The sequence below is a fragment of the Lynx canadensis genome, chromosome A1 (assembly GCF_007474595.2).
Source record: "Lynx canadensis isolate LIC74 chromosome A1, mLynCan4.pri.v2, whole genome shotgun sequence".
Lineage (NCBI taxonomy): Eukaryota > Metazoa > Chordata > Mammalia > Carnivora > Felidae > Lynx > Lynx canadensis.
The window spans coordinates 118,715,734-118,739,824 of record NC_044303.2 but is presented as its reverse complement, the minus strand read 5'-3'; the positions used below and the strand labels follow the sequence as shown (position 1 = coordinate 118,739,824).

General features: G+C 42.5%; 1 protein-coding gene across 1 annotated transcript in view; it reads right to left on the bottom strand.

Moving 5' to 3' along the window:
• The window catches only part of ARHGAP26 (Rho GTPase activating protein 26), a 381,404-nt gene that overhangs the window by 234,040 nt on the left and 123,273 nt on the right, over positions 1-24,091 (bottom strand). The window contains exons 6-10 of the mRNA XM_030320395.1: positions 23,040-23,150; positions 14,718-14,822; positions 12,904-13,033; positions 8,664-8,764; positions 2,379-2,473 (exon numbers count right to left, since the gene is read on the bottom strand). Of these exons, the coding sequence (XP_030176255.1) occupies positions 2,379-2,473; positions 8,664-8,764; positions 12,904-13,033; positions 14,718-14,822; positions 23,040-23,150 (542 nt within the window). The remainder of the gene's footprint in view (positions 1-2,378; positions 2,474-8,663; positions 8,765-12,903; positions 13,034-14,717; positions 14,823-23,039; positions 23,151-24,091) is intronic.

The window sequence follows — 24,091 nt, the reverse complement described above, 5'->3', positions numbered from 1 at the left end:
AGGCATGGCTGTGGGCTGGTTCATTTCCATGTCAATGGCATGCTCCAGGCTGCGCCCTTTGCTACCTCTAAGAGTTGGCTAGCTCTGGAAGGCAAAGTCTGTCCCCAATCAGGAATGTTTTTAAGGTGTCCTGACACCATAATACACAGAAAGTGTTAAATTTAAACAATACAACAGAACTATCCACTCACCTCCTGCTTACTAAAGGGAGATTTAGCAGCCTCTTTCTGAACTACAAACAAAACCCTTTCAGGTCATCCTAAGGGAATCAGAGACAGCAGCTTAAGATAAATCCACTTCCCAAACCCACTCAGTATCTTCAATGTGACACATTTGCTCTCAGCTTTTAACTGGGACATGCAAAGCTTTTAAGGGGATAATAAAGGGGAAAGATGGTAGGAAGCGTTTGAAAGGTGGAAATGAGACGGAGGCACCACACTGAGTTTTAATTGCCTAAAGAGCAACTCGCCAAAACTTCTGTGAAGACTTCTGAGGCAGAAAACAGGAAAGCATGAAGCTTCGGAAATCATCTCTGAGCTGATTTTTCACTCTAAGGGACAGCCACTGTGGGAGGCACACCCTTTTCCCAATAACCATGCGAAGAGATGCAGTCTCTAGAAACAACAGTTGGCAAGGCAAACAACTAACTGCTTCTAAACACACACATCTTCTCCGCCTCTGTCACAGACGCCAACAATAGGAATTCCCTTAGATTCCATGCTAAGAACAGAGAGCACACACGTGCTTAAAGCATCCTGAGTTAGGATTTGTTTAAAACCAAGAATCACCAGTTTTGGTGTGAGGTAGACATTTTGCAATTCCCCTTTGCTACCCTAGTTCAACCTACATCCCCATGCAACCGTCCCCACCCACATCCCCAAACACAGGGATACTGGGGTATCCAGTACTGGGGATACTCTCTTTTCTTCATAACATGAAGCATGAACATAACATGAAACAAACATAATTTGTTTACTTCTCAGCATTTAGAGTCTAACCTTACAAAATAATCAAGTCTGGTGAACACGTGGGACAAACTAATTAACAAATAACAATTTGCTGAGCATTTATTATTTGCCAGCCTGCCAAGCATTTTCCGAGCATTATCTCCACGAATCCTTACAATTCTAGGAACTAGGTACTATTACCATCTTCATTTTCCAGGTAAGGAAATCACGGCCCTGAGAGATTAAGTAGTTAGCTGAAAGTCACATGGCTATGAAGCAGCCAAGTCCAAATTTAGACCCCAGTTGCCTAACATGAGAGCCCAAGCCCATGTGTAATGACTAAGTGCTGAAGAGATGAGGTGAGTTTCCATGATCTTGTGATTAAAGCTAAAAGGACATGTTCCCTCCACGGGAGCTCTAACAACCTCCAAGCAGTCACAGCACAGGGAGACATCATGCCACAAGAAGGCATTCCCAACTGCCAACACCCCACAAGGTACTCAGTCTCTGCATCTTATAGGATGAGGAAAGAGTGGCCAGAGATAAACGTTCCAGAAAGGGCAGAAGTACTGGCCTGACAAGATGGTGTATGTGTTTGGGGGGGGGGGGGGGGGGGGGGGCGCGTGGATGGGTGGGTGGGTTTAAATAAAGGGGAGAAAGTAAATGGCATTAGAGGAGACTCATGCTGAGATTCAAGGATCTTCAATGCTGGCACTGCTGATCTTGAACAGATAGCACAAAAAAGCTTAGCACGTGGCTTTCACTCAAAGAATTAACCTGTTGCCAAGTAAAGTGTTTCAAAGAACTGGAATGTTGTCAAACTAGCTTAACACCATGAAATGGTACAACTTAATGAGACTCCATATATATTGAGGAATACAATGCACAGCTCCCTCTGCAAAAAGTAATTTCACAAGGGGTTTGCTATCTTTCCCAGGCACATACACACAGTGGTTGGTGAAATGCTACAGCTGAAAGCTGTCTGTTTTTTGTTTTTTTTTTTTTAGCTGAGTACAACTTGTTCCACCCTTCACCTCACCCAATTCCTTTTGAACGATTTTTTAAATTAAAAAAAGTAAATATGTTTTAAAGTAAAATCTTAAATAGCTCATATAGTCATGCTAAACAGTTTTCTTTAAACACCTACTCAACCTCTCATTCCTTCTCAGGAAAGCCCTAATGTTAACGCAAACCAAACCAGAGGCTCAGCACTGTACCTACAAGCGGGAGAAGCTATACTGATCCTTGCAGACCAGCAAGTGGCCTGAGGTCTGCTCCAAATTGCAGCAGAGTGGAGCAGCAATTTGCAGCAGGGTGGAGAAGGAGGGGAAGGGTGGGATTGGAGGACAGAAAAGCTCTGGCTGAATGGAAAAAGTAAAAACTCCAAATTCAGTAGTTTTTGTTCCTGAGCAAAATGTGACAGCTACTCACCTGTCTACTGCTTCTACGTCAAAGCAAAACCTCTTCTCGATAGAGTCTGTTTTCCGCCGTGTGCAGGATTTCAGGATGACAGATTCATCTTCTCCCTGTTGGGAGCACACAAACTATCACGATGAGGCCTGGACATGGGCTATGCTCTGTGCCTCTGCAGGGTACCACAAATACATCACACCAACGAGAGCAATCACTCCATCTTCTCAAGCCTGAGTGTTCACGACCATAGGAAGGTGGAATATTGATCCAAAACTCTCCCTCAGCTAACAGCCTCATGCATCTAAAACCTGTAAACCATGTTATACTTAACATGAAGTATCTCTAGTTTTAGTTCACTTCTAGCACGTCATGATGGTACAGCATCAACCCCTGGTGGATAAACTCTTGCTGATAATATTTGAGGCTGAGTTAATTTACAGGTTTGAAAAGGGTTACACAAGATGGCCTGCAGGCCTCCTCCTGACTCTGAGTTTCTATGGTCTTGAGTCAGTCATCATTTTTTCAGGAAAGCCTTCCTGGACCAGGTCAAATATCCCCGAGACATGTTCACATACACCATACACTTTGTCTCCCTCACAGCACTGATCATAGCTGCAATTGTCCGTTGATGTGGGCAATGACTCCAATCATGTCTCCCTCCTCATTAGACTCTAAGCTCCCTGACAGCAGGAACTATCAGTTTTTACTGATTCCTGTGTACCCAGAGAACAAACCGGCCCAAGGACAGAGTAAGTGCTCAATAAACGGGTTTTAACAGCTTTATAGAGGTATAACTAATGTATAACCAACTGTACGTGTCCATTTATGAGTTTTAACATCTGTATACATCCATAAAATCAACACCACAATCAAGCTAATGAACATTTCCATCACCCCCAAAAGTTTCCTTGTGTTTTTGAATTCTATCCCTCCACCTAGTCTATCTACCCTCAGGCAAAAACTGAATCTGCTTTCCATCATACAAATTAGTTTGCATGCCCTATGTAATTTTATATAAAGTGAATCACACAGTATGTGCCCTTTTATTTTTGACTTCTTTGACTTGGCACAATTCTTCGGCAATTCACGTTATGCTGTTGTACGAATCAAGAGTTTGTTTCTTTTTACCGCTGGGTATTATCTCACTGTACAAATGGAATCTAACAGTTTCATCGCATAGTGCTCTCTTATTGCCTAAAAACAGAGGGGTTTCTATCCCTGATTTCTTTTCTTTTTTCCACATAAGAATTTCAGGTTCCTTGGGGCACCCGGTTGGTTCCGTCAGTTAAGCATCTGGTTCTTAGGTATCAACTCAGGTCTTGATCTCACAGTCGTGGGATCAAGCCCTGCTTCAGGCATTGCACTGAGAGCACAGAGCCTGCTTGGGATTCTCTCTCTCCCTCTCCCCCTCCTCTGGCCTGTGCCTGCTCTCTCTCTCTCTCTGAAAGTAAATAAAATTTAAAAAAAAAAAAAAAAAAGAATTTAGTATTCCTGTTCCTCTTGCCCTTGCCAATCTTTTTCTCTCAACAAGAGGAAAAATTAGCAAACTTGTCTAGTCTGTTGAAATAGAAAATGTGACTGCATATGGTAAAACTTAACCACCCTCTAGTATCACAATACCACATAAAACACAGAAGACCTAGCAAGAGACAGTTTATGGAAAGTCACAAGCCTTCCATCTACTATCTACTTTGGGAATAGAGAACAGCGGATGTAAAGGCCTGTGATCAGGGTCCATGGGCCTGGGAGGAATTTAAAGCTAGGCAGTATGGCTGAATCCCAGAGCGAGAGGCAAAGTGGCATGAGAAAGAGTATAAAGGAATCAAAAGCCACATTATGCAGAGTGTGGTCCTTATCCCGAGAGCACAGGAAAAATAATGAGGGGGTTCAAGCAAGGGAATGGACAAGGTCAGCTCTGGGCCGCCCCAAACCTCACACGGAGAGCGGCCTCATCTCAGAGGCTAGGATACAGGGGACTTCTGTTTCACCACACAGAGTGTCTGGTCTCCAAGATGATGGAACATCTAGTGGCCTAAAACTAAGAAAAAAGCAGGGACTTTTAAAGAAAAATAATGCAAATAAAATGGACAGCAAAGTGAAGAAAGGGGAATAAAAAAGCCCGTTAGGAAAAAAACGAAAACAAAAACAAACACCACATTATCCATTTTAAGTCTGCCTCCACCTCCTAAGAGAGCTTTGTACAAACACATATATGGAAGATGCCACATGATTCTCCTGTACAAATGGAGATGCGATCACCTCTAGACAGCCAGTCTTCATATTCCCTCTACCCTAAAGCTGAGGAAATAAAGTGACATCATGGAAAGCTACTGTTTTATATATTTTTTTCTATGATTATGATTATGATTATTACTAATATTAGCAGCAGCCACTCTGACTCAAGAGAGGCAGACTCCAGAATCAGGGTCTGAGTATTGGCTCTGTACCTCAGGACTTGTATGGCTTTATAAATCATTTTCTCTTCTGGACCGCCATTTCCTCCTTTATGAAGGAGAAAATTGGATCAAACAGGATAATACAGGACAATACAAGGACTCAGAAAAATGTAAAATAAACTTAAGGAATGATTAGGAAAAATAATTACTGTAATATCAACCCCCTGATACAGAACTCATCATGTGTCAAGATCTGTTCCAAGAGTGTATGTACTAATTCACATAAACTTCTTAACAACCCAGTGAGGTGTTTACTATTACCTCACTAAAGACTTAGGAGTCCCAAACATCTACCATTACTGGCCTCTGCATTCACTTTCAAGTGGGATAAGACCAAACACGAGGGAGTTAGTTCTTCTTTTAAGCTTTAGGAAAGCACAAGGTAAAAGGCCCCAAAATAAAGACTGAGAGAGAATAATTGAGTGAAGCTCACTTCTAGAAAGACAGAATTAGAAAAGGACCATGGCTCAACCCAAGGAAGTGAGTCTAACCCTATTTCCATTGCATGAAAACTAGGGCACAACTAATGACTGGTGCCTACTATCACTTCTGATTCTGTCATTTCTTTATGTTTTTCTATTTGAACGATGTTGTTTTCCTGAGAGTTCTCCACCCCTGACTGGAAACATTAATAGGGCTTTGGGTTTTTTTTTGCTATAATACATGGAAGAAAAAGAGATGCTGATAGATTCCTGTAATGTGGCCCAAGTAAAATAAAGCCAGGAAGAAAAATTCAAAGTGGTAGACAGCAAGGAGGCAGCCTGGCAGAGTAACTAACACTCTTGACAAATGCATCTAATGTTACTGAGCCTGGCAGTACAATTTCAAAGATGGTGGGTGCTCTTGGTCTCTGTAAAGCACCCCCCGCCCCCCCCACACACGCACCCAACACATGGTACCATAATGAACCACACAGAGGACCAGAGATGGCATGCTTATTACCGAAGACTCATTTATCAATATATTGGAAACAGCTTAAAAATTACTTAAACTACAGAAACAGAGAAGTTATGCTAAACGGAGTCTGAAGATTCGAACAGATGAAAAATTTAAATACTTCTCTTAAAAATATTTAGCTAACTCCCAAAGGAGTTATGTCCAGAAGGAGATATGGGGAGGAAGCAAAATTCGAAGTGATAATTGATAAGAATTTCTCAAAGTTACTGAAAGACACCAATCCCCAAATACAGAAAGGCCCCAAATTCCCAAGTACAACAGAATGGGGGAAAAAGTCACACATAAGACCATCATAATGAAATGTCCAATACCAAAAGGAAAAAACAGAAGACATTAAGAGCAGCCAGAGAAAAAAAATGGATCACCGGAAGAGGAAATGCATTCAGGCTGCAGTGAGCAAGCTGGGAGGAAAGGACAAAGGCCGGAGCACAGCAGAGAGCTCCACAGCAGTGACTGTAGGGCATGTGAGGACCAGAGCCAGCTCCAAGAGTATCTCTCTGCCACAGGAGCCTCACGTCACAGGGTGTGACTCTGCATCCTCTCCCAGTTAAAGTGAGTGGGCTTGGGGGGGCTTCTGTGACTGCTTCAACCAACAGAGCAAAAGGAAGGCTATATGACTTCTGAGGCTACATGGGGTCTCAGCTTTTGTGCTGGAATATTCCCTCTTGACACCTTGAGCTGCCCTGAGGCCACCAAGCTGTGAGGAAACCCAAACTATCTCCCATGGAGAGACCAGATGGACAGGCCCTGAGACTATCCAGAGCAGGAGGCAAACAGAGAAGGGGAGGAAGAAGGAGATCAGAAGAAAGGAAGAGAGCCATGGCTGACCAGCCTTCAGCAGCTTCAAACCCTCACTGTTCCAGCCCCAACCATCTGATTAAAACCACCTGAGAAACCCTGAGCCCAATTCCTGACCCACAGAATCTGTGAGAAATACTAAAATGACTTGTGTAGTTTTAAGAGCTTCTAAATTTTTTGGTCATCTCCACAGCAACAGATAATCGCAACACTCACACCCACCAACTGGCAGCTCTCTTTGTATCAGGTAAGAGCAATATCCATCAGCTTCACAGGACAAAACCATCCAAGAATTTCTAGCCTCCAAACACATTTGACATACTTAATACTGTATGCATATGAAATACAAGAATCTTTCTTAGTTGCAGTTCCTAATAGAACTTAAAGCTAAAAATAATCGTCTTGCTTTAATTCCCGTCTAGGGTACCATTCCTCCTGGAACTATTATGTAAAAAATTAAGAAAATTACCACAAAGCAATGTTGAGAGAAAGGAACAAAGTTCGAGCTATCACAATCTCCAATTTCAAGATATACTACAAAGCTGCAGTAATCAAAACAGTATGGTACAAGCACAAAAAGTGACATTACAGATCAATGGAACAAGATTTACAGAGGCCAGAAATAAACCCACACCTATATGATCAAGTAATCTACAACAAAGGAGGCAAGAATATACAATGGGGAAAACACAGTCTCTTCAACAAATGGTGCTGGGAGAACTGGACAGCTACATGCAAAAGAAACGGGACCACTTTCATACACCATACACAAAAATAAACTCAAAATGAATTAAAGACCTAAATGTTAGACAGAAAACCATGAAATTTCTAGAAGAAAACATAGGCAGTAATTTCTTCGTCATTTGCCACAGAAACATTTTTCTATGTCTCCTCAAGCAGGAGTAACAGAAGGAAAATTAAACTATTGGGACTATAACACAATAAAAAGCCTTTGTACAGCAAAGAAAACCACCAACAAAATGATAAGGCAACCTACTGAATGGGGGAAAGTATCTGCAAATCATGTAACTGATAGGGGGTTAATATCCAAAACATTTGAAGAACTTCTGTAACTCAACACAAAATAAACAATCTTACTGAAAAATGGGCAGAAGACCCAAACAGATACTCTTTCCAAACAAGACACACAAATGCGTAGCAGACACATGTAAAGATGCTCAACATCGCTAATCATCAGGGAAATACAAATCAAAACCACAATTACATATCACCTCACACCTCTCAGAATGACTAAGGTAAAAAAAAGACAAGAAATCACAATGGTTGGTGAGAATGTGGAGAAAAAGGAACCCCTGTGCACTGCTGGTAGGAATGCAAATTACTATAGGCACTGTGGAAAACAGTATGGACATTCCTCACAAAACTAAAAGTAGAGTTACCATATGATCTAGCAATTCCACTACTGGGTATTTACCCAAAGAAAACAAATACCGATACATAATATAAAAAGATATATGCACCTACGTTCTGCAGTATTATTTACAATAACCAAAATATGGAAGCAACCAATTGATAGATACATGGCTATAGAAGATGTGAGAGATAGATAGGTAGGTAGACAGACAGACAGATAGACAGAGACAGGAATATTACTCAGCCATGAAAAAGAATGAGATCTTCCCACTGGCAACAACACGGATAGATCTAGAGGCTATAATGCTGAGTGAAGTAAGTCAGACAGACTAAGATAAATACCATAGGATTTCATTCCCATGTGCCATTTAAGAGACAAATGAACCAACAAAGAAAACAAAAAAAAGATGGACAAAAAAGCATACTCTTAAATATGAAGAACTGGTGGTTACCAGAGGGGAGGGGAGTGGGGGCATGAGTGGAATAAAGGGGGTTAAGAGTACAGTTATTGTGATGAGCACTGAGTAATATATAGAACTGTTGAATCATTACATTACGTACCCAAAACTAATTTAACACTATATATTATACTTCAATTAGAAATTTTTTTAAAAAAGAAAATTACAGTGCAGTATCGAAGATGTTACTTAACACTAGCATTATAATCAACCTATGTTAGCCAAGCAAATCAAGCATGAAATTAAAAAAATGAACTTACCCCCTTTCCTCCTGACTTTTGGTCAAATGGTACCATGGTGATTTGTTTGGAATCCCGTTGATAGGTACAGTAGTGCTTCACCCAAGAAGTTCCAAAGTGCCCTGCAAGGTAACATTTCCCATGAAGCGTCTCCATGTGTCCAGTGCATACTGGAAACACACACAACCCATAACCCATAATGCTCATCTCCCCTTCAACTGTTTCTAGGGGCAATATACTGGAAGAGGAAGAAATCTGATCCTACAGGCTGGAACTGGAAATGACCCAAGGCTTTCCCCAGGGGCCAAGGAAGACCGTTTCCCACTAAAGGCTGCATCCAATGAGTCTTAAAATATAAGGGAAGGAGAGGTTCCCTGGGGAAATTAATTCACTTTCCCATCATTAATCTCCACTTGACATTTCCTCTCTCTTGACAGGATTAAGATGACTGAGGAAAGAACAGAAGAGCTCCTCAGAGTGCCTGTCACTGTCCCCATCTGCTATGACGACTTCATGCTTCCCACAGCTGCTCTGCGAGTCTCTGCAAAGACATACATGGATTCTGACCTACTGCCAAACCCCTCATTTGTACTTTAGCAGAACTCAAGCAGATAGGCCAACTCTGACACAGAGATGTAAATGGGAGGGACTATAAATACACCAAAGTAATGTGAGATGTCTGTCCCTCAATACTGTCCCTCAGGAAAGGCAGACATGCCTCACAGTCAAATCCTGACAGTCCTCAATTTTCCCTGATGGTCAGCCAATTACTTTATTTTGAATTAAAAATATTATTAGAGGAAGAAGGCATAATTAGCATTATTAGCCTCCAAGTTCCTCAGTCAACACTAGCCTTACAGGCTCCTGGAGATCACAGAGCAGAAATGGGTTGTTTTTCGTTTAAAAGAATAACATGAGATTTAACAAAGATTTAGTAATTATTTTTTAGGGTATCAGCGCCCATTTCAAGTGTGAAATGTCAATTAGGAAACTAAAAAATAAAAAGCAATATAGTAAGTGCCTACATTGAAGCATCAAAGACAAAAATACCAACCATTGTCATTTATTTTTGTGGCTTAGAGAAAAAATTCCAGTGATAGCACAACACAAAGATTCCAAAAGCGCTCTATCTTAGAAACACTTTGAGCATCCAAGCAAGTAAGGCCAGTAATGGATTTAGCCTACTGAAAAGACGAGAAATCCTTAAGTCCATACTGACAACAGAAAGATGGCTAGGGGCACCTGGGTGGCTCAGGAGGTTGAGCATCCAACTCTTGATTTCAGCTCAGGTCATGATTTCACATTCATAGGATTAAGCCCCATGTTGGGCTCCGCACTGACACTGTCAAGTCTGCTTAGGATTCTCTCTCTCTCTCTGCCCCTCCCACACTCACGTGCTCTAAGTAAATAAACAAACATTTAAAAAAAATTTTTTTAAAAGGGGCACCTGGGTGGCTCAGTCAGTTAGGTGTCTGACTTCGGCTCAGGTCATGATCTAGCAGCTCCTGAGTTCAAGCCCGCATCAGGCTCTGTGCTGACAGTTCAGAGCCTGGAGGCTGTTTCAGATCTGTGCCTCCTTCTCTCCCTGCCCCTCCCTCACTCGTGCTCTGTCTCTGTCTCTCTCAAAAATAAACAAACATTAAAAAAAACAACTTAACGTTTTTTTTAAAAAGATGGACAGATGGATGGGAAAGGAAAGGAGAGAATGAAACAGGGAGGGAGTCACTTGCTTATAGTACACTAAATGGCAACTAATAAATGTGGAGAGAGTGCCAGAGCTGAGAAATCACCACTTTGCAACCAACATAGTAACAATCATGTAGGCAAGAATTGCCAACAGATGCTAAATAAGTCTATAGAGGGCAAAGTTTGATGAGGAGAAGAGTCTCCCCATAGACTGTTAATTAGCTACGAGGGAAAAACAGTGACTGTATAGTGGATAAACCAAATAATACCTTGACTGAGTGACCAAAAACAACATCACCACTGAGGGGCAGATGGCCATCCTGTGCCCCTGGATGTGAGACCCAGAGAAGAACACCATTTGACAAGGGACACCTAACCTGAATCTAATTATCGGGAAACAGACAAACCCACAGCGAAGAAAATTCTGGAAAAGAACTGGCCTATATTCTTCAAAAATGTCCATGTCATGAAAGACAAAGAAAAGCTGAGGCAGGGGCGCCTGGGTGGCGCAGTCGGTTAAGCGTCCGACTTCAGCCAGGTCACGATCTCGCGGTCCGTGAGTTCGAGCCCCGCGTCAGGCTCTGGGCTGATGGCTCGGAGCCTGGAGCCTGTTTCCGATTCTGTGTCTCCCTCTCTCTCTGCCCCTCCCCCGTTCATGCTCTGTCTCTCTCTGTCCCAAAAATAAAAATAAACGTTGAAAAAAAAAAAATATTTTAAAAAAAAGAAAAGCTGAGGCACTTGTTACAGAATAAAGGAGTCTAAAATGGTCACAAGTAAGTGCAGTACAAAATCGTATCTACACAGAAGGAAAAGAAAATGCTTTATAAGGGCTAACGTCAGGGACAACTGACAAAATTGGAATATGAACTATCATTTGCATTAAATATCTTATCACTGTTAACTGCTGGACATGGTAACTATACTGTGGCTACATAAAATAAAATCCTTATTTTTAAAAAGTGTATACTAAATTAAAGGAGCATGAGCTGTGCAACCTGTTCTCAAAAGGTTCAGAAAAAACAGAAATGTGTGTCTCTGACTGTGACACGTGTACACATACCCACAAAGAAAAAGAAAGAGAGAACTGTGGGAAAAAGGTAAAAATTCATGCATATGGATAAAGGGCATATGGGGTTTCTTTATACTCTTCCTGTAATTTTTCTCTAAGTTTCAAATTTCTAAGTGGTAAGTTACCAAAACTTGCAAATGAAAACAGCTGTATCCCATTGGTATGCTCTGGACTAATGTGTTAGAGAATTAAAATCTAGCTCTAATGAAGACATTCATGTTTCAAAAAGCATGTGAGGTATTTGAATAAAATTGGGTAACAAATGTGAGAGTGCCAAATTCATACATATAGGGGAACAGTATTAATAAATTAAGTATTACAAGTGGACACATATTCAAGATGACCTTAAACTTTTGGGATGGATCTCCTCATTGGGCAAAAAAGCTATCACCTTACATTGAGGCCTACACAAAACACCACTACAGTACCCTCCATCTGTTAAAACCTCAACAAGCTCATCCCTGTAATAAAACCCTCATGACGGCCAACGCCTCCAACCTCAAACCCCACGACTGCCCCCACTATGGCCAGGCAACAATTTGAAGCCCAAGCAAATTTTTGAGGAATCACTGACTAAAATAATCAATGAAATCAAGTGTTCTGTTCCATCAGGAAGCTTCTAGGAGTAAAGACAGTTGCTTCGCACTCAGACAACAGAAGGGCAGTAAAGAGCACAAAACCAGCAAATCTCTGAAAGGAGTAATATGCTCAACCGAAAAAGTAGGGCAGACTAGGTAACTATCCATTGAAGAAAAAAAAAATTACCTTCTCTTATCCCTACCACTTTGTAAGCTAAGTCTGAAAGTGCTACCCTCAAAGCATAGGCCTGTCAAAAAAGCCTCTCCACAGGCCTAGTGCAGGAGTTTGTGAGGCATCACAGAAAAGTCTGGATTAGCAGCACCTGGCATTTCTTTCCTTGACATCACATCGGCAGGACAATGGATTTCTCTTACTACCTCTTGGAGTAAGCTTGTGTTTCTACTTTTCATAAAATTTCAGTGCTGAGATGACAGCAGTTGAAGAGAGGAAGGAGAGGGCCTAAGTCATGACTATGTGGTCCTTGCTGAAACCAATCTTGAAGTAAACAAAATCACTCCCTATTAAATCCACCCAAAGATATGACAGCTGATAGAAAATAAGGTCTAGCATACAAGGCCGTTCCAAAGCCTCTATGCCAAACGTGTGATGATAAACCCATGCTAAGTGTGCAGAGACCTCAAGCTTGACACTACGGAGAAAAAAAAACAAACCATCACAGGGCCTCACTGAATTCCAGGTCCCCAAGGGAATTCCCAGTGATAAAGAACAAAGAACACAGCATTTGGAGGTGGACAAGACCTTATGAACATCTCTGCCTTAAAAAGCCCAACTATAAGCTACCTTCACTCACCCAAATCTATAATTACAGAACCACTGCTCTAGGCCAGGCACTACTAGGTACACCCTCCACATCCTGGCTAAAAGGCGTGAGTGTAACCCAAGCTATGGTTCATCACTGGCACTCACGTTTCTCCTGAACGTACAGGTACCCTTCCATGGTGTAGGGACTGATGGTCTTGTGCTCAAGGGGATTCTCCTTCATCTTTTTCATCAGTGATTCCACTTCTGACCTGGTACCTTCGAAGCGGTTTCTTGTCTAGGATGAAAGGAATTTTATTCACATCAAAGAAATGAAACAATTCAAAACATCAACCTAGTGAACCCTCAGATCGAAAACCAGGTAACAGTCAGCCGCACAGGAATTAGGCAAATACTTTCGAGAAATACCCATTGACCTTAAAGTCCTATACCAGAATGACTCTCAAATGCTCAAGACCATCAAAATCACCTGGAAAATATGGAGAAAATGCAAATGTCCAGGCCTCACCCCTAAAGATTATTTTAGTACCTCTGGACCCAGAAATGTGCATTTTAAATAAGCATCCCAGGGGTGCCTGGGTGGCTCAGCCGGTTAAGTGTCCGACTTTGGCTCAGGTCAAGATCTCACAGTTTGTGAGTTCGAGCCCCGCATCAGCATCTGTGCTGACAGCTCAGAGTCTTCAGATTCTGTGTCTCCCTCTCTCTGCTCCTCCTCCACTCACATTGTCTATTTCAAAAATAAATAAAAAGTTTAAAAAATTAAAAAAAATAAATAAGCATCCCAAGGGATTCTGATTCAAGTGGCTCACAGGAAATGGTCTTCACAGTCCCCTTCAAGACAGAAGAACTTACTTCTCCAGCTATAGGGAATATTACTTGCTAATGGTTCATAGATGGTCCCCTCCTGAAAAGGGAGCTGCTTCACTCAAGGTAATCTGCACCCCAGCACTAGTCAAGGCTAGGGGCAAAGGGGGAAGGGGTCCCAAGCCCGGCACCCTTTCTTTTTTTCCCCACACTCTGAAGGTCCATGCCAGCGCCAGGGTGCCCCAGGGCACTGACTGAGTCCTCACAGCTCAATTTCTCCTGGAGGGGTCTGCTGCCCTCTCTCTCCCAGGTGATTCTGCTAACCCTGCTCCCCTATAAACCTGCCGCAGGTAAACCTCCACTTCAGAGTCTACCTTCAGAGGAGGAAGGTGGCCTAAGGGGAAGCCATGCTTTGTGAAACCTTGTCTGTGACTCTGCCACTTCCTATTTTCCAAAACAACCAAGAGAACCATAGGGGAAAAGGCTCCAGGCTTCTAAACCCATGCAATACAACCCGCAAGGACACACTTGGGTTTCTTTGCTACACAGGATCATCTAGAGACAAAGACAACATACAGACTAACACAGCCAGTCATACAGCGAAGAAGGGGCTTGAGCCTGCTCACTGCTAACCAAAGGGCCCTTAGCAGGATTCAGAGCATCAAAAGGTCCTGCTGGTTAAAATCTGGGGAAGGAGACTGGGAGTCAACAGCTCTGACTTGGATTTCCTGTCAGCCTTACTGAAAGCTGAACAAGAGTACATCCTTTGAGCTGGAGGCCAGCATGTATGCCCCACCCCCATCCCCTGAACACACTCCAAGGTTCTTGTGGCCAGGCAGCTAGATGCACAGAAGGGAGGCTGGGCCTTCCACTGCCAAAGGAAATCCTGATCCTGGTGCTACAGATTTAAAACAAAAATAGCAGGACTTCCGAGAACATAAATAGTGCTTAGAAATAACAGAAAAAAGGATGATGCTCTAACCTGGGGCCACCAAGCACCCGAGAAATGCCTGCCCCCAGCTGCCCTTTGAACCCAGGCAAGACCCATGCTCCTCATGCATTCTAATCCACGTAAGTGATCTCTATGCAACCAGACCCATACTTTGTTCTTTCCTTCCCTGAACCAGGGAAAGGAAGCCTGCCCCTTGGCCACTCACGTTCTGTATGCTAATGGTCAACTGCGTCTTGAAGTCACCGAAGTCCTTGGCCAGTTCATAACCATGGTGATAGAAAGTGAAGAGTCCTTGCAAGAACGCCAGTAGCTGTAAGGAAGGAAGGAGGGCAGAGGTCACATCAGCACGCTAAAGAGAGATTATGTAGCTTTATCCGAATTCCCAACCTTGGTTTGAAAGCCTCGAATAAAGTAATAAAAATGCCTATCATTTAATGAGTGCTAGCTACTTGCATGCCCGACACTGTAACATCTTATGCCTGCCCTCACTAAATGCTCATAAAGACCTAGAAGTTGAGTACTATTGTTGTCTCCATTTTAATATTGAGAAAGCAAGTTCAGAAACATTAAATAACTTGCTCCAAAATCTTAAGCAACAATCAGGATTTTTTTTTTTTCCAACGTTTTTAATTTATTTTTGGGACAGAGAGACACAGAGCATGAACGGGGGAGGGGCAGAGAGAGAGGGAGACACAGAATCGGAAACAGGCTCCAGGCTCTGAGCCATCAGCCCAGAGCCTGACGCGGGGCTCGAACTCCCGGACCGCGAGATCGTGACCTGGCTGAAGTCGAACGCTCAACCGACTGCCCCACCCAGGCGCCCCAACAATCAGGATTTGAAACCAGATTCACCTGGCACCAACATCCAAGCTCATACTCTGAGCCTCAGCACTTTCTAAGAAAATCACTTCTTCAGAAACTGAAGACCAGTCTCCAAGTGCAACTCAGTCTCCTTCAAATACATCTGTAGTATCAGGGTACCATGCAGGAAAGTACGGTTATACTGAGAGCCAACAAAGAGGGAAGACAAGGAAGCTGTATGTCCCAAACCTGCAGTGTAACAGTCAAAGTTAAAAAAAAAAAAAAAAAATCACCCAGAGCAGGCTTCAGCTCAAGTGTGCTTCTGTGCTTTCCTTTAAGCAGGTAAACACTATGGATGCCGTAATTAAAATAGTCCCATGTTTCCACATTTTCAGTTATGATGGCTCCCCTAAATTCTCCTTTAAATCCCCCTAAGCTAAAACATAGTAAGTCCATTCACTATTTAGTCTTGTCTTAAATGAAGAATGAAAACATCTGTTCAGCATGATTCTCATAATACACCTTCATACACTTAAAACTACTAAGATCCCCACCCTGAGCCCTGCCAGTCTTTACTTTTTCAGCCTCAACAAATGTTCATGCCATGTTTCCTCCCAGAACCTACACGCAAACCTACTGTTGTTAGGTTTCCCTTGCCCCTTCCCAAACTCTACACATCCTGCCTCAGTACCAAACCTCAATCAGAAGAAAGGACTGTAATAAAAGTCTAAACAAGGTTTAAAAGAACCACAACTTTACTTTGTTACAAGCTCAGTCATACTGCATTTGGGGACCATCCCTGTGGTCTGAGTGGTCCACTCTGATTTCACTGACCTGCCTCCAATACATGTTACATAAAGATACAGCTGCTTTAAACAGATGTTGGCAAGGATGTGAGAATGCAGGGAAAGAGGAACCCTCTTGCACTGTTGGTGGGAATACAAAGTGGTGCAGCCACTCTGGAAAACGGTATTGAAGTTCCTCAAAAAATTACTAATAGAACTACCCTACAACCCAGCAATTTCACTACTAGGAATTTATTCAAAGGACACAAAAATGCTGATTCGGAGGAGCACATGCACCCCAATGTTTATAGCAACACAACATTATCAACAATAGCCAAATTATGGAAATGCCCACTGACCAATGAATGGATCAAGAAGATGTGGTGTGTATGTGTGTGTGTGTGTGTGTGTGTGTGTGTGTGTGTGTGTATATATATATATATATAGGAATACTACTCAACAATGAAAAAGAATGAAATCTTGCCATTTGCCACAACATGAATCGAACTAGAGGGTATTATGCTAAATGAGATAAGTCAGTCAGAGAAAGACACATATCATATGATTTCAATCATATGTGGAATTTAAGAAACAAAACAGATGAACATAGGGGAAGAAAATGAAAAATAAGATAAAAACAGAGAGGGAGACAAACCATAAGAGACTCTTAAACACAGAAGAAACTGAGGATTGCTGGAGGGGTGTTGGGTGGGGGGTGGGCTAAACAAGCAAAGGACATTAAGGAGGGGAACTTGTTGGGATGAGCACTGGGTAGTGTAGGTAAGTGATGAATCACTAAATTCTATTCCTGAAATCATTATTATACTATATGTTAACTTAGATTTAAATAAATATAAGAAAGATAAAGCTGCTTTACTTTACATTGTTTAATTTTCCAGTCCCTAAACTAACATACCTTTAGTAATTAAACATAATCTCATTTTTTTTTTCACCTACCTCTACTCCTCTACTCTTCTGAGAGGCAGCGCTAATAATGTTCGCAAAGAAAATTCAGGCCATGGTAAGCACTAAGGTATGTGCTACTCTCCCTTAGTTCAAAGGAAAGAACAATCTTTAGACTAAGCCACATGACCAGCCCACTTTATCAAAGAGCTCTGTACTGTGAAGTAAAGCAAAATCCAGCTTTTAATAATAAGAAATCCTGACTTCCCACCCCTATTATCCCCAGAGCAACTATCCCCTTAGATCCTCATGGGAGGTTGAGAAGCAGGCCCAGCTGGGTCCTCTGTTTCAAAAACTATGTAGTGACACCATATATAGATCACTAACATAAATCAATTAAAGGGTGGTACACCACATAGAATCACCAAAGACTAATAATGAATTCTTTTCTTCAAAGATGATAGAAGCTTTTGAACTCACTCTATATAAAATACATTTTGGGGAGGAAAGCTCATGATTTTCCTCCTGGAAGGCTCCAGTAATAGAGAAGAAGGAGCTCTTAAGCCAAACCTAGTGTCAGTGTTCACAATGAAAACTGTTTTTTCTGATCTCTTCCTTCCCCCACTCCCCCACCCCACCTGTCATTGAATGCTCTGCCCATCAATTTTCCAAGGCACTGAACCATCCTCTCCTGGAGAGTAATGCAGAAGATAAGCAGCTAATTCTAAAGTCATTCCTCCTATTAACTCTGACTTATCTTCCACTTAAAGTCAACAGGGCCTCTCACGCCAAATGTAATTAAACACACTCCAGAAGCTCACGAACACACCACCTGGACGTGCACACAAGTGCTCCAAAGGCAGAAAGTTACTAGTATTTATTTTGGTTCTCACTTCCTTTGGTGTCATGCTTCATTGTCCATTCGTCGATGGGAAATGATTCCATAGATATTGTTAACCTTGGCCCACTTCCCTCCTCCCCTGGCAACATATCTCTTCCCCACCCTACCCCCACCTTCTGACATCCCCTCCCCACACAATGCATGAACCTTTGAATCTATCACCCAGTGGGAAATGAAAGACCACTTCCCAGTGGGTGGGCGAGACCCACAGAAAGACCCCAGAGATGGGATCATCTGTCTGCCTCAAAGGAATTCTTGTACTCAAACCCACAGGAGACAAGCTCCTTGGAGCCCCACCTTGGCTGGCAGAGAAGCAGCACATCCACACAGACTCTCCCCTGAACAGTCATCAATGCAAAATCACAGCATGACAAAGGAAATACCAAAGAAAGACCTTCTCCACCTCCCTCTGCCTCCTTCCCCCGTCCTTGTTTTCCTCAGAAAGTAAGAAAAATCTATTTCTATTTCCTACCAGACAACATAAGCTATATGTATTTTTTAAGTAAGTAAAAATGTAACTGCTTCATTTAGTGACAGCTGCATCATTCCAGACTATCTGCTAAATTTAGATGGTTTCCATTCATACAACAAAGCTATTGTTATACGCTGAATTGTGTTCCCCTACCCCAACAACAACAACAAAAAAATTATGTTAAAGTCCTAACCCCAGTAGCTCAGAATGTGATTTTATTTGGAACTAGTCTTTATGAAGGTAATCAAGTTAATGTTAGCCAGTAGGCCCTGATATAAAATGAACGGTGTCCTCATAGAAAGGGGATACAGTATTCGGACAGAGAAACACACAGAGAGAAGACACCTTTAGAGCACCTTTACAGCAAGGAATGCCGAATACTGCCAGCAAACTACCAGAAGCTAGAAGGAAGGAAAAATCATTTTCCTACAGGTTTCAGAGGGAGCATGGCCCTGCTGACACCTTGATCTTGGACTTCCAGCCTCTACAATTATGAGAACTCAGCACAGGCATGCTGACAGGATGCCTGTTCAGCAAGACAGATATACTCAGACTGATGTGTTACGAGATGCACTGTAGTGTCAGTGTCCAGATCCGACTGGGGAAGGGGGAAGCCCAAGAAAGGATCCAACAAATCAAAGGGAAAATGAAGACCTGCACTGGGGCAGAAGACCAAGGGCAGGAAGGTACAGCACCAAAAAGTATTTACAAGATACATCTCAGAAGATGCAGTGCCTGATGAATGCAGGGAATGAGCTCTCCTCAGCACTAGATTACTTTCCATTATGAAAACTCAGGGAATGTGGCTTCATCCTCAAGAAGGGAGTAGGTCATTATCTGCAACCCCAAATCTCCAGAACATTTAGTACTTCAATAAGAAAATACAGGCTTCTAGGGCACACACAAGAAAATATGGTTTAGATCCCAGAAGTCTGAATTTTCTTCTTTGGAATACTCAAATCTTGCTTCTTTTTCTGAAGGTCAATAACATCCTAGAACTTGAAGTTACTTTGTAAGAAACAAATGAACATAGTCAATATGCACAGAGGTCCCTTGAAAGGCTGGAAACCAACTACAACCCTGACTACAACCAACGCAAAATATGAATATCCACACCAGGTGCCCCAGCAATTTAGTTCAGTAAATTTCCTGCTGGTTTCCTTGCCACCTGTAAGCAATCAAATACTGTTTCGTACAGACTAACAACCAGACCATTCCAGTTCTGCCAGGTAGCAGATGTCACCTTAGGGAATAAATGTGCTTCCATTTCCCCATCTGAAAACAGATATAAAGCAGCAATTACCTACCGTCAGAGATAGTATAAGGGTTGGACAGCTGTATGGGGGTGAAGTGGTTCTTAGTGTACGACACAGTTTGACCTAATCCTCAATTGTTATTTCATGGTCTTCTGTACAATCTCAGCCAGGGATTCAAACTTAAATGTGTGACACGATCGCCATAGAGGGTTTGGTGAAATAGGGATTACTGGGCCCCACCCCCAATTTTGGGGTCTCGGCTAGAGCCCGAGAGTCTGCATTTCAAAGACTTTGACAACCACTGATCTAATCGGTGGTGTTTTGATCAATCTCTCCCACTATCCATAGCTCCTGAAGCACTGACCAGCCCATAAACTGGTGGGTCGAGAAACGAGAACTTCTGTAAAAGGAGTGAACATGCGAATTCTACATCCAGCCTCTCAACCACTCATTTAATTTCACTTTGGGCAAGTTCCTATCACTTTCTCTTCATTCTAATAAGGGGCCAGAAATCATTTCTTATTAGCTCTCCAGGTGCCTCAGTGCACGGCCTACGAAACATCTGCAAACCGCAAAGGTTTTCCACTCTTTACATCCCTCGCGCACTTCCCCATATCCTCCCTCCTGTCCAACCTGCTACTGCACTGCTTGCTACCTTGGCGACCTCTCTACTACATCCATCTTGCTTCCCAAATGAGGCTTTGAACTCCTCAGACACAGCAGCGGGGTCTTCAGCCATTTCCCTGGTATTCACGAGGTAAATGCTTTCAATTCACCAAGACTTTGGTGTTTTAGATTAAAACAGGCAGGCCCTGTTAACATTGGCACTTGTCGCATGTGCTCATCTGAGGAGACCCTGGGTGACTGAAGCTTAGATATTCCTCTATCTTAGAATGAAAAAGTAATTGCGACCTGGGTGCCATTTAGGTTAGCTCCATTCTAAGCATCATACATGAGGAAACTGATTCCTCTTAACATCTTTATAGGATAGGTGGTATTATTTTACTCCTTTTGCAGATGAGGAAACTAAGGCTCAGAGAACTAAGCAACCCAAGAACACACAGCTAGAATGGCTGGGCTGAGATTTCAGTTTAAGCAGTCTGGCTCTGGAGCCCTTACCAGTGATGTTTTACTGCCTCTTAAACACTCAAGATATGGATATACTACAAATGGGAGTCAGGAACTAGAAGGATTGTTCCTTGCAGGTTTCTTTAAAAAAAAAAAAAAAAGAAAGAAAAAAAAAAGAAGAGGAAAAGGAAAAGGAAAAGGAAAAGGAAAAGGAAAAGGAAGAGGAGGAGGAGGAAGAGGAAAGCCCACCTAGATCAGCAGTCATCAGGCCAAGTCCAGCCTTAGCTGGGCTGAAACCCACACATTCATGAGAAATCAATGTCTACTGCTCCAAGAGGTTATGTGTTGTTACCCAGCAAAAGCTTACAGACACAGTATCTGATTCACGAGGAACACCTACTGGGAGATACAAGGGGAAAACAAGAACAACAAAAACACCTCAAAGAACTAAGATAAGCCAATTAAAACCCAAGACATCAAAAGCAAGCAATTGTCGGGGAGCCTGGGTGGCTCGGTCGGTTAAGCGTCCGACTTCGGCTCAGGTCATGATCTCACGGTCCGTGAGTTCGAGCCCCGCGTCAGGCTCTGTGCTGACAGCTCAGAGCCTGGAGCCTGTTTCAGATTCTGTGTCTCCCTCTCTCTCTCTGCCCCTCCCCTGTTCATGCTCTGTCTCTGTCTCAAAAATAAATAAATGTTAAAAAAAAAAAAAATTTTTTTTTAGAAAAGCAAGCAATTGTAGAATAGTATCATTGTGCACCTAAAGACTATTACAATCACTGTTGTTTTCCTCTAGAAGTTCTGGTAAAATCAATTAAAAACACCCAACGCTAATTCTGTGACAGCATTTGAATGCCTGCCCAGACCACAGGAAATAGGCTTCAGTAAACCTTTCGCTGAAAAGCTGGCTTTAACACTTCTGTGTCCTAAGCAAGGAAATCAATAAGCTCATTTTCTCTGTAGGATGGCCTCCCCCACGACACAGACTGCAAAAACAAGGGGATTTTGACAGGAGACCGTGATAGAGACCACTACTAGACAGGAAGCTGGCTCTCAAGTTTCCAATATTCACATAAGAAGACTGAGGTAATTAAGGATATTAAGGAATTTGCCAGGGGTGCCTGGGTGGCTCAGTCACTTGAGCGTCTGATTTTGCTCAGATCATGATCTCACAGTTCAGGAGTTCGAGTTTCACATCAGGCTCACTGCTGTCAGCCTATCAGTGCAGAGCCCACTTTGGATTCTCTGTCCCCCTCTTTCTGCCCTTTCCCCACTTGCACTCTTGCAAAAATAATTATTTTTTAAAAAGAAGAATTTGCCAGATGAGGTGGCTGAGAAGGAAAGCTCAAAATCCTAGTTCCAATACAGTAAAAAAAAAAAAAATCTAAGTATCAGATTCCAAAGCCACCAGAGTCTGATAAAACTATTACCAAGTTCACATCCCTAAAAAGCATCCCAAAATTTTATGAATTAGAAATGGAGCACAGAACACTCTTTACTAAAACAAGTGGTTATTTTCTCTCTGTTTCTTACAGTTTTATTGTTTGCTTAAGAAAATCACTTTCTGAAATCTAGGTAGGTAAGAGTCTTACTTCTAGAGAGACTCAAGGCTTGGGTCTAAATCAGAGGCTGCATTTTTAGTGAAAAATGCAAGGTCTGCACGAGTTTGAAATCGAGGCCCAAGTGTTCTCTCAGTGTTTCCATGACATTTTTGTACTGTGCATTTTGAGTGCAACACAAGGGTAGGGCAGCACTACCACTGCACAAAGCCACACCCATGCTAAGGTGGCCTCAACTAAAGCCAGACTGGTTTGCACACTACAACCTTTCTCTCCCTGCTACTCGGTTATAACCAACTACAGTGAGAAATCACTTTATATAGTACCTTTTAATGCACGGAAGGAGCGTGGAGGGGCTTTGAACTCCGCAGACAAAAAGAGGAAAGTATCATGTACATTCCCCTTTTTCCTTGGGCAACTACTACGTTTGGATTATTTGAGGGAGAAAGGAAGGGGGTGGGAGGGTGGAAAGTTAAGGTGTAATCACTACTGTTGGGCAAGATGAACACTCCTCCCCCTGCCCTACTTCCACCTAGAAACCAATTAGCACAACACAGCAGGGCCAGAGGAAGCACTATCACTTCTGCTCAGGTTGCCCAAGAATGGCCACAGGGGACAGTCCAGGGTAGACGGACTGACACAGCACTGTGACTTAGCAGAAGGCACAGTACCAGGGCTGATCAACCTCTTCATCAGCAACTTAGAGCATTTTGTAATCTAGGCAGTGGAATGAGGGCTGGAGGTCAAAGTGCGGGTATACCATAAAACCCTGAGCATCTACTTACCGGCTCCACGAACTCAAACATCTTTCTCTCTTGGACTTCCTGCACCTTGAAGACATACTCCAGGGATACTTCATAGAAATGCTGCCGGACCAAGTCCACTTGGCTGTCTGCCTGCAAACAAGACAGAATTTAAGAGGAAAGTCAAGTCACTACGCAAGGAGAGCATTCAGCAAGCAGGCCACAAAATTCCTTGGAGATGGTTTTTACACACAATTCAGACAGCATGAAACAGACCTAAGACTAGTGACAATGTCCTAGGCACCATGTCCTTAGGTATACATATATTACATGACATTATTCACTCCTCATTCACTATAGTGACTTAATCCTCATCCAATTCCTAAAAAGAAGATATTCTCATTACCTCTAAGTGACAGGAGGAAAATGATGTCTGCTAACATTAAGGAACCTGAAGCAGCCAGTACAGGGCAGAGTTGGGATTTTTGTGCTTGTGGATCTGCCTCCAAGACCCTTGATCATCTTTAAACTAGGAGGCTGTACCGCCTCCCCACACCCAGGGGCAGACCTGGGTTCTAAAGAAGACAGAGTTTTAAGGAGAAAAAAAAGAAAACCTGCAGGGTTCTCCCCATCCCATTAGGAATGAACAAAACCAGCTGTTAGAGGGCAGGGGCCTTTAGGAAAGGACATTTCCACATGAGTTTCACCTATTTTCTTGTTTGTCAAGGGACAAACTGTCAGTTTACTTCAGCAGAGTAATTACACTATTCCATCTAAGCCTCCTTTCTCCGTCCATGAAGAGGGGGTGCTGCATAGGCCCACACATGCGTACAATCAAACCACTGATGCAGGATATAGACAGCAGGGGAGAAAATGAGCCTGGGTAGAATAACAAGATGCTATTAAGTACCTCAACTATCACTGTGAAGTTCATAACATTTCCACACTATTGCTATGCCACCTCACTGTTACAGTGAATGCACATCTCAATGACAAAAAATATTAGTATTTTTTTTAAATTTTATCCACTTATTTTTTAGAGAGAGTACACACGAGCAGGGGGAAGGCAGACAGAGGGGGACAGAGAATCCCAA